This window comes from Onychomys torridus, chromosome 1 (genome assembly GCF_903995425.1).
Source record: "Onychomys torridus chromosome 1, mOncTor1.1, whole genome shotgun sequence".
NCBI classification, from domain to species: domain Eukaryota; kingdom Metazoa; phylum Chordata; class Mammalia; order Rodentia; family Cricetidae; genus Onychomys; species Onychomys torridus.
Genome location: NC_050443.1, coordinates 131185490 through 131197198, shown reverse-complemented (window position 1 = coordinate 131197198; position 11709 = coordinate 131185490). Strand labels below are relative to the sequence as shown.

General features: G+C 40.0%; 1 protein-coding gene across 2 annotated transcripts; it reads left to right on the top strand.

Annotated features, from left to right (window-relative positions):
- The first annotated feature begins 315 nt into the window (after nt 1–315).
- LOC118572129 (protein FAM111A-like) lies at nt 316–8341 on the top strand. 2 transcript variants are annotated; one of them, XM_036171525.1, is made up of 5 exons: nt 316–372; nt 1239–1338; nt 3717–3792; nt 6622–6784; nt 7430–8341. In XM_036171525.1, exons 3-5 carry the CDS (start codon nt 3766–3768, stop codon nt 8335–8337), a joined length of 1098 nt encoding a protein of 365 aa, XP_036027418.1. In that variant the 5' UTR covers nt 316–372; nt 1239–1338; nt 3717–3765; the 3' UTR covers nt 8338–8341. The 2 variants fall into 2 exon arrangements, with proteins under 2 accessions (XP_036027418.1, XP_036027412.1); XM_036171519.1 differs by having other exon boundaries at nt 6622–8341.
- Nucleotides 8342–11709: the final 3368 nt, after the last annotated feature.

The window sequence follows — 11709 nt, the reverse complement described above, 5'->3', positions numbered from 1 at the left end:
GCCCCGCCCAGTCATAGCTATATGGGTCCAGTCCCCACTTGAGAAAATTCTAGCCACAGATAGAGAAACCTGGAAAGTAGAACTGACATTGACCCCTTATGCAGCCTGGTTGGTCACGCCATGGATCAAGAAACATTGGGATTAAAGGGCTATGTTGGGGTAGGAGGATGGGGTTAGGATAGAGGTGGCGGTGACAGGCGGCCAGGAGTCGTTCATACTAGCTGGTGATTGGCTCCGGAGAGGCTGTTACACGTCACATGCTGCTGTCTGTGTCCCTTGGACAGGAAGCATTAGGCGCGCTTTCGTCTGTTAGAGAACCATTTCTGTGACTGGAGGATACTATCCTGTTGCGGTGACAAGAGTGAGTGACTGGTGAGTTTGGAGGGAGCTCAGCTCTTGTGAGGATTTACACCCCACTTCCTGGCCGACCTAAAGCTGGGTGTGACTTGCTGGCAGTGGAATGATGTAGAAGAGCTTCAAGCATTTTTAGTTAAGAAGGTGTTGGGAGGAGAGTGAGTGCAGTTCCATTTGGGTGGTGTCTGCAGTTTTTGGGCAAGTAAAAGAACAAAGCTTAAGAGAAAGGATGTAAGGGTTTTGGGGTTTTGTTTTGTTTTTGTTTTTCAATGCCCAAGGAAGAATATTACCTCTAGTTTTAAAAAAAACTGGTATCTGTAAAATCCACTGTTATTTTTCTGAAAATGCCTTCTAAAATGAACTAAGCCATGTCTGATTGTGTACTGCAAAGAGTTGAAATGTGGTTTCCTGTCTGTACTTCTCTCCAGCGTAAAATATAGGATGTAACTGACAGAAACCTGACTTCTTTCTCTCTCAGGCATGTGCAGCATGCTTTGGGGGTGCAGCCACGTGGACTGCCCTGGCAGGCCACTGAGTTAACCTGACTCTGAGTTAACTTTGTTACCTGTGTCCATCATCTTAAATACACCACACTAGAAATGTTCTTCCAGGAACTACAAAGTTGAAAATCCCTTTGATATCTTATTTCAGTAGTTTTCTCAAAGATCCAACTACTACCTTTCATAGAAAATACCAAAGATACTTATCTGTAGCCCTGACCTCAAAATCCTTACCTCCACATTATAGCCTGAGTTAGACCAGAGTTTAGAATACCAGATCTCTTTGTCTCTCCTCAGCCTTGCTCTTCTCCTTCAGCACAACCAAACATTTGTTCAGTAACTATTACCTCAACAGCAGTAAGTTTAACTTGGTTTTATCAACAGGTTCCTGGGAGTCCACATTGGATATTATCAACCTCCGCCTAGAACCAGTGTGTTTCTCTGTTTCTCCAGCCTTCTGTACAGGTATTCTCTGTACCCAAAGGTGAGATAGGCATTATTGTGTTGGATTTTCAGTGTGTGTGTGTGTGTGTGTGTTTTATTGTGTTTCATACATTCTTAATTAATTTTCTACCTATGGGTAAAGGTACCTTTTACTACATCCTTCTATTACCAGATTTTGAAATGTTTGTATGTTTGGTTTAAAAAAAAATGTTTGAGGCCATTCCAGGTAGCAGAGGAACATTTGTCTTAAAATTTTTAAAGGTGATATTAGACTACAACTGTGTTAATAATTTGATGTGAATAAACTAGCATTGTTATTATGAGAGGAATAGTCCTGAACTTTGAGAGATGGAAAGTGATACAGGGTTAAAATGGCCCAGTACCTCTAAGGGTAACCTAATAAAATTAAAGGTAATGTAGGTTCAGGATGTAGTTCCATGGGCAGACTTCTTGCCCAGATTGCATGAAGCCCTGGGTTGGATTCTAAGCATCACTTCAACCTGAACTGGAGGCACATAAATGTGATGCTAGCACTTAGGGAGGGAGGAAGATTGGCAGTTTAGTTTCAAGGTAGCCCAAGCTGCATGAGACATTTTCTAAAGAAAGAAAAACAATTATTAATTATGGGAGTGATATTGGAAATCCATTGTAACTGATTTTTTCCTCTGTGTGTCTTTGATCTCTCTCTCTCTCTCTCTCTCTCTCTCTCTCTCTCTCTCTCTCTCTCTCTCTCTCACTCCCTCTCTCTCCCCTGCTCTTTCCATTTCTACTAGAAAATAATCTCAATAAAAACTCTCCAAAGTGTATTCTCTGGAGTTTCTGTCCTTGAAGAAAGTTCAGCTTCTCTAGAATTTCATATCATTCATGGGTGAAATAAAACTAACAATACCAATCTCAGGTGATTGAAAGAACTGTTTTGTTTAAGCATTCATTCTCTTTTCAGAGACAGCACAAGGAAAGGTAGATGAAAAAATACCTTTTGTCTCAGACAGACAGACAGACAGACACACACACACACACACACACACACACACACACACCAAAAAACAAAGTAACAAACAACACCCCTCACCAAAAAAACAAGACAAAACAAAACAAAACAAAACAAAACAAAACAAAAAACAAATAAATTGTAAAGTAGAAATTATGTTTTCTGAGAATCTATAATCATTTTGGACAGCTTTCAAGATTTTCTACTTTCTTAGAGCTAACCTCAAGATACTCATGTTGGTTAATAATAAGAGAGAAATTATAGAGAAATTCAGCCACATAAAAAGAGCCTATAACCTAAATTATTGCAATACTGTGTGAAATAAACTCAATTTATAGTTTTTAGGGGGGATGTCTATCTTAGACAGGGAAGTGAGTGAGGCCATGGTTCAAAAATCACTTTAAATTATTTTCTATAAAGAGTGGCTGGGTCTTGAGGGGACTACAACGTTCTAGTCCCTAATGGCACATTCCTGGGGAAGTATATTTATGGGGATGGTTCATACAGGAACCAGCTCTCCCAGTAGATGGCTCTGTTCTGTGAAATGCTGGGCATGTCTGTGAAGGAAACCAGTATCTGTAATGAGGCATATTTTCATTCTGAAATGAAGCACAGTCAAGAAAACACATTTGTGAATATTTGCTGCACACAGCATACACAGGGGACTGAATCTGAAGCGTTTTTCATAAAGTGAGTGATAGGATTTACTGGTTCCAGTTTTAAAAATGAGAACAAGTTCTGCCTTGAGCACCATAAAATGAAACACAATTTAAAACCCCTCACATAGCTTGACTTTGCCTTCTGTTCTGTTATCCTCTTTCAAGAACTGCAGACTGCAGCCCCACTTCCTGTTCAGGAACGAGAGCACATCTGTCCTTCCATATGTCCTTCTAAATCTCTGTCATTCTCAGGGAACTATACATTTTCTCCTACCTGTCCTTCAGTATTTTAACCATTCTTCTATACCCACCTTAAGTAAAGACCAGAGTTTAACATCAATATGAATTAAAACACTCTTTTGAGTTCCCCAATGCAATCCAATATTGGGTATTGATATCTGCTCTTGGTTTCTATATTTGCTTCAAGCTGTGAGCACCTACCCCAAAAATTTTAGCTAGGACCTGTTTTCCATGTCAGCTCTGGAGATAAGCAATTAGACATAATTTATGCTGTGTTTGCTCTAGTTCCTGAACACAGTGTCTTGATTTGATTATGGGGGTGAATTTGTTGGATGGACAAACTTTTTGCTATGAATTTATCACCCTGTAAGAAACAGGACTGAAGGGAGAGGTTTGGTGGGGTGCGGGACCTCAGGAAATATTCCCCTCTATATAGTATACATCACATATGAAGATACTGACGTGACCAGAAACCATGTTGAAATTGGTTAGTCATCTGAGCTGTCTCTTTCATGTCTAATCCATCAGGTATAAGAGGAATATCTCACAGAAGGTCCGAGGTCAAGCAAGGAAAAATATGGAAATCCTACACTATTTTTCTCAGGTATGTCTGTAAATACTGAACAAATTCACAGCAGACTTAGCCATCCTTGGCCCTAGGTCACAGGTCCTTCGTGCCATGAAACCATCTTATTGTGTATTGGGAGTATAACATACTCTATTTCTTGTTCACTTTCCTCTTTCTAATTTTGAGAAAGGCACTGAGCAAGGGAATTATAAAATGAATGTTATTCATATTAAAGTAGCATTTAATTTAAAAAAAAGAAAGAAAAATAAAAAAATGCTACCTGAAAAAATAAGTAAAAAGAAAGATCAAATGCATTGTTTTAGATTAAAGTGGGAAAGAAACTGAGTGTTGTTCTTTTTCATTAAAATATCTTCCTTAGTGTTTCTGATCTACTTAATCCTAAGAATCTATATCTGCATAATGCTTTGTAGTTCATAAAATGACTGAGTAACTCATTCTTACTATAACCCTGTTAGGCATGAGAGATTTGCTTATAAAACTTCTGTTGCATGTTGTGGCCAGAAGTTTTCTCATGTCACAAGGAATCTCTTCCCACTCGCTCATACTGCAGCCCATAACTATCAATCTATGTATGGCCACATGTCCTGAGGCTTTACCTATGCCCCATTACATGTTGCTCTTTGGGCAGCTCACTGGCTTCTTCTCTACCTCTCCTTTCTCTTCCTGTCTATCCATTTGCATTTCCTACCTGCTTCTAAGCTGACTTGCCATAGGCCAAATGGCTTTATTTATCAACCAATCAGAGCAACATATATGATCCCATTAGAGATGGTTGTGAGCCACCATGAGGTTGCTGAGAATTGAACTCAGGACCTCTGGAAGACCAGTCAGTGCTCTTAACCACTGCATGTGAGGGCTCCATAAGATCTGCTTTCCAGACTAAGTAACATGACTGTAAGGGCTCCCTGAACTGACCAAGAAGACTGAGAAGTGTCAGGTATTTGAGAATCTCCTCCAGAGACCTGAGCTCCTTTTCTTTATTCCAGGTTCTAGAAAACTAGAAGATCCAAATGCTTAGAATATCCATGAAAATCTTAGATCTGTTTACCCCACTCCACCTTCCTAGTCTGAGACAGAGCAAGCTAATAACCACATACACAACCTCTTGTTCCCTTTCATAAGTATCAAACCAAGCATGATTATAATCTCAGAACTCAGAAAGAGAAGCTGTGGGATCATAAGTTGAGGAGAGCCTGGACTACAGTGTCTTAACAATCAAAAGAAAACTTTTGGATATCTAGAACCTCTTCCCTGGCAGAGGCATTGAAAGTAGTTGGAGAGCAAACCTAACCACCTGAGTTAGATCCCTTGGATGTGTGAGGATAACTGACTCCCTACAGTGATCCATTGCCCTCACATGCATGACACAGCATGCTTCAGGCCCGCACTCACATGCACAAACACTAACGGTGCTTTTAAGTGTCTCTGTTGAATAGTAGAAAGTGTATTTCAGTTCTTTCAAGGAGTTTGGCAGGAATGTTTCTCAGTGTGTTTAGACTGAAGAGACACTCTTTGAGACTTCCTAGGCAACCTGATTTAAATTTATATAAGCTTACATTATTTTGTTTTCACCAGAATATCAGTGTCAATATTAAAGATGACAGGCTTAATCTTCACATTGCTTCACCATTGTTATTCCCATTAACAGTGAGAGATATTGTGGGCATGTGAACTCATACCTGCTTGTTACACCAACAGGGAAACTGAAGCTTTCAGACACAGGAATCGGATGCCTTAATTTTTAAGTCACTTTTTCTACTTTAAGTAGTTTCCCCTTAGTCCCTCCCTTCTTCCCGTTCCTGGTTTTAAGATAATGTCTCATAACATGGGTGTTCTGAGTATAAATTTACAGAACAGAATGTGTAGTCAAATGGAGAATATTAGACTAACTACTGGACTTCAAATACTCACTTCCTTATTGGTTATCATGTATTAAGAAAGGCACTCAGTCAAAGCTCATGTGAACTCACAGAGACTGAGGCAGCATTCACAGGACCTGCATGGATCTGCACCAGGTCCTCTGTGTATATATAAAGGCTCCCAATTTAGTGTTTTCATGGGATTCCCAATTGTGCCAACAACTGAGTCTCTGATTTTTGGACCTTCTCTTAGGCTCTTTCTTCTGTTTGTTTTGTTCAACTCTGATGTGTTAGTTTTTGTTTATCTTCTTATATTATTTTTAAAATGTGAAGTAGAAAGGAATTAGAAAATAAACAATACATACTTTGTCTTCTCTGTCCTTCTACAGGACAGTGAACTTTTAGTTATTGTTGTTCCAGTGTATTCCATCATGCTTGAGAACTGACATACTAAAGCAAATAGTGTGAGTTCCTTTTGTGGTAGATGCTAATTAAATCAAGGTACTGAGGAGCCATGATAATTGTGAATTTGAGGCCAACCTGGGCTGCACATCTAGTTGCACAGTCACCATTGCTATTCAACGAGACTCTGTCTCTCAATTGTGTGTCTGCATGTCCAAAGAAATTACAAAAGAACTCAAGCAATCTGTTATTATGCCTGAAACACTTAAAATCTCTTGTTTAAAATAACAAAGAAGAATGCAATACTTACCAAAGCCAATAGATTTTGATTCACCTGGATGAGTTCATTCCTTCTGCCTGCTTGTTGAGCAAACATGGCAGGTCTGATATGAAGAGCCTAGCTGGTGAATGTGAAAAGACTGGCCTTTGCTGCAGAATCCAGATCATCTCTGATGTAATATTACTTGCTGGTGTTTTCACATTGGTTCTCAATTTTATATAGGATTTGTGTGAACTGCACACAAAAATCACAGGAATATAATTGTAGTCACAGTTTTCTAATGTGTCTAATATTTCTTTTTAGGTCCCCAAAGGGCAGAATGAGCCCATAACTTCTCAAATGAAAATGGAATGTAGAAAAAGACCAAAGGAGATAACCAACAACCAAGACCAAAAATCACACTGGGAACAAAACACTCCACAAGATGAGAAAGCTCCCCCAAGGAAGACCATTATCATAACCTTCGGTACACACCACATAACAATTGGGGTTACAGATGGGGAGACAGGTAGCTTATACCAGGCACTCAACACCCTTGACCCTGTCAAAAGAGAGATAGAAAGACAGACAAGCAAAGAAATGCTAGTGTGTGGCAAAGAAGGGATAGAAGGGTATATAAACCTTGGCATGCCTCTCCGTTGTTTTCCGGCAGGCAGCCATGTGGCCATTACATTTTCGAAAACTGAAAGTAAGGAGAAAGAAACTAATGAAGTGTGTGGCCGCTTTGACCCATCATCTGCTGAGTGTGTTGTGTTTTACATTCATGCCGTTGGGAGTAGGGAGCAAAGGATCCTGAGGTGCAGGGAACTTGACAAGGAGGGGACCAAAGTCTGTGTGTATGGCTTCCAAGGAGAGAGCATCAAGGCCACTCTGAGGAAGGATGGCAGATTTCATTCCTTTGTGGACAGTGACCATTGGAAACTCATTGACAATGATACCATCATAGCAAACACCCAGCTGGTTGATGTGTTACAGGGCAAGCTCTTTCTGATTGAGGTGGAAAGAAAGAAAAGCCCTTGGGCGGTAGCAGCAACTCAGAATTCTGAGTTAGAGGACAGAAACTTCAGTCAGTTAAAAGGATACATTGTGAATTTGTACCCTATACTGACAGCAGAACGTGAGAAACTGAGAGCATACATCAAGGAAGAAAGTGAGAAAAGAAAGAAAACTAATTTATTCAAAGCACATAGAGCAAACTTCAGGAAGCTGACCCAGAACTCCACCCCAGGTAAAGTCTTCAAACTTCTTTCACAGCTCAGTGACTCAGTTGGGCTCATAGTTTGGGACAACAATGGACACAGGGGTAGTGCCACATGCTTTGTTTTTAAAGGGATGTACATGTTCACTTGTCGACATGTAATAAATGACATTGTAGGGGAAGGCGTAGAGCCAAGTCAGTGGGCAGATATAATTAGTCAATGTGTAAGAGTGACATTTGAATATCAAGTGTTCCCCATCAAAGAAGACAGCTATTGCTCTGTTGAACCTTGGTTTGAGGTGTCTGATGTAACTCTTGATTATGCTGTCCTGAAACTGAAAGGAAACGGACGGCATATTCCTACAGGACTCTGTAATGGAACACCTTCTGAATCACTTAGTGAGTTTGTGTATATGATTGGTCACCCAGACGGAAAATATAAGGTTGTTGATGGTTGTACTGTGGTACCTGAAAATGAGCAAAGAAGGAAATGTGAGGACATTCAGGGTAGAGGAGCAGTGAGTGGCAGTGATCCCATGCAGTATATCTATATGTACACCCAAAGAAGCTTCCAGAAGAACATCCATGAACCTGGTGTGGTTACCTGGGATAACACTTTTTATTGTGGTTCTTCTGGATCTCCTATATTTGATGCTAGAGGATCACTGATAGCCATGCACACTGCTGGCTTCATTTGTGAGTATGCAAGTGGGTTTTCCAGTGTTATTGAATTGGGCTCCTCAATGAAACACATCCTTGATGATATTAAGCAAAACCATGAAACATGGTACAATGAAATTTGTGTGTTCAAAGGGACGTAGAACTACTGAGTCTAGAAGCGTGAGGACTGTAGAGATTCAGTCAGTTTCCAGGCTTTAAGGCTGTTGCCTCTGCATTGTTTTTCCGTAGGCAATTAAATATTTTTAAGACTTTTAAATGTTGAGTTTATTTCATAGACAATTGATGTTTTAGTCTGTTCCCTATATGTACCATGCATTTTTAATTGTAAATAATTTGTATTCATTTTACATGCCAACCACAGAAACCACTCTCATCCCTGCTCCTGATCCCCCACCCTTGCCTCCTCACATTCCTCCCTCCAGACTCACTCCTCATCCCCTCCTCTAACAGGGGAAGTTCTCCCATCAGGACACACCTACGCCTGGTACATACAGTTGAGGCAGGACCACGCCCCCAACCACTTCTTCAGGGTGAGCAAGGTGTCTGACAATAGGCAATGGGATCCCAAAAGCCAGTTCATGTACCAGGGATAAATCCTGATCACACTGCCAAGGGCCCCTCTGATAGACCCAGCTACACAACTGCCTTCTGTATGCAGAGGTTCTAGTTGGTCCCAGGCAGGTTCCACAGCTATCGGGCTAAAGTTTGTGAGTTCCTTTGAGCTTGCTTCACTTGTCTCTGTAGATTTCCCTATCATGATCTTGACTCCCTTGTTCATATAATTCCTCTTCTCTCTCTTCAACTGGACTCCTGGAACTCAGCCTGGTACCTGGTTTTGGATCTCTGTATCTGCTTCCATCATTTACTGGATTAAGGCTCTATGATGACAGTTAGGGTATTCTCCAATCTGATTAACAGTGTAGGCCAGTTCTGGCAACCTCACCACTATTGCTAGTATTCTAATCTAGAGTCGTCCTTGTGGATTCCTGGGAACTTCCCTAGCATCAGGTTTCTCCCTATCCTCATAATGTCTCCCTCTATCAAGACATCTCTTTCATTGCTCTCCCACTCTGTCCCTCCCCCCAGCTTGAGCACCCATTCCCTCATGTTCTCATCCCCCACCTGTGTTTCCTGTATACACCACCATTCTTAATAGAAAATAATTTTTGTACAATCTATTCGTCCTGATTTCCCCTCCTCCAACTCCTCTCAGATCCTTTCCACCTTCCACCCACTGAAATCCACATCATCCTTTTTCTCTCAGTTATAGGAAAAGAAACAGGTGTCTAAAAATATAAAATAAAATAAAACAAAACAAAACAGGATATGACCAAACAAACGAAAAAAGAGAGCTGAAGAAAAGCACAAGAAACACATACAGAGGCAGAGGCACATGTATTCACACACAAAAAATTATTGTAAAAGTATAAATCAGCTAACACCCACCTATAAGCAAATACATACCATATTTGTCTCTCTGGGTCTGAATTACCTAGCTAGGATGATTTCTTCTAGCTCTATTCATTTACCTGTAAGTTTAATAATTGCAGTGTTTTTTTAAAACAGCTCAATAATATTCCATAGTGTAAATATAGCACAATGTCTTCGTCCACTCACTTGTTGATGGACATCTAGGCTGTTTCCACCTGAACATGGTTGATCGAGTGTTTCTGTAGGAGAATATGCAGTCCTTGAGGTATATGCCCAGGAGTGGGATGGTCAGATCCTGAGGTAGGTCTATTCCCAGCTTCCTAAGGAACCTCCACAAAGTTTTTCCATAGTGTTTGTACAAGTTTGCCTGTCAACCAGCAGTGAATGGGTGTTTCCCTTACACCACATCCTCACTAGAATGAGCTGTCTCTTGCTTTATTGAACGTGGCCACTGTGACTGGTGTAAGATGAAATCTCAAAGTAGTTTTGGTTTGCCTTTCCCTGAAGACTAAGGATGTTGGCCATTTGTATTTCATCTTGTGAGAACTCCACATTTATATCTGTACTGTTTTTAAAAGAGTTCTTTTCTCAATGTAAAGTGTTTTTTGTCTTTTTAGCATTTACACACACACACACACACACACACACACACACACACACATATTTTAGATATTACCCCTCTATCAGATACAGTTGGTAAAATCTTTTCCCATTCTGTAGCCTGCCATTTTGTCCAAATGATGGTGTACCTTGCAGTATAGAAGCTTTCAAGTTCAGTGAGGTCCCTCTTATTATTATTCTTAGTGCCTGTGCTATCAAAATTCTGTTCAGGAAGTCTTTTCCTGTGCCAATGGGTTCAAGAGTTTTCCTCATTTTCTTTTCTATTAGAATCAGGGTCTCTAACGCTATGTTATTCAGAGTCTCTAGCTTTATATTATTCAGGGTCTCTAGCTTCATGTTGATGTGGTCGAACCATTTGGAGTTGAGTTTTTTTCAGGGTGATAAATATGGATCCACTTGCATCCTTCTACATTCAGACATCCAGTATGACTAGCAGTATTTGCTAACAATGCTGTGTGTTTTTCAGTGTGTATTTATAGCTTATATATCAAAAACCAGGTACCCTTGAGTGTGTGGTCCTAAATCTAAGTCTTCAATTCTATTCCATTGATCTACATGTCTGTTTTTATGCCAATATCATGCCATTTTTATTACTATAGCTCTGTAGTATAATTTGAGGTCAGTTGATATCTTCAGAGTTTCTTTAATTATTCAGTATTGTTTAAGCTATCCTGTTTTTTTTTTCTTTCCATATGAAGCTGAAATTGTACCCTAAATTGCTTTTGGTCATACTATGTTTATTGGTTTTTGTTGTTGTTGTTGTTGTTTGATCATGGAGACAGAATGGAAACTAATTAGAACACCCAGGCATTCAACTCTTGAATAAACTCATCAGCAATATTGTTCTGCTCAGTTCTGTAGTAACCTAACTTATTACTCAACAAAGCTATCTATCTCTAACCTTCAATTGCTTACAGGGTTCTAAAGTCTTCACCTTCATATTGTCAGAGGCAACAATGGAGAATTAGTAAGAAAACATGACAGTAAGATGGTGAGACATTGATTAGTTTTAAATATTTTTATCAGTTCTTTGAGAAATCCATGCAGTTTATTTTGACCATATTCATTCCTACTTGTTCCAGATCCACCCCTACCTTTCTACCTGCCCTTTTCTGTGTCGTCTCTCTTTCCACATTTAATAGTCCATGGATTCCCATCTACTCTGTCCCTGTGCTTCTAAATGTGGGGCTGTAGCAGGAATCTTAACAGGTCTTATTAATAAAATCAAACCCAGAAGCCAGGTATTGTGGTGAACGCTGAAAGATCAGAGAAGCAGAATAAGCCACAACTTTCTCACCTTGCCAGTTGCTCAGCTGATCCTGTTTCCTCAGACTGAAAGCCTCTGAGTCCTCATCCAGAATGGGTCTCTGCTGAACTGTGCTGCTCAAAAGCCTAAAAGCTTAACCAGCCAAATGCTTCTAGTTTCTGGTCCTCACACATTATATACCTTTCTATTTTCT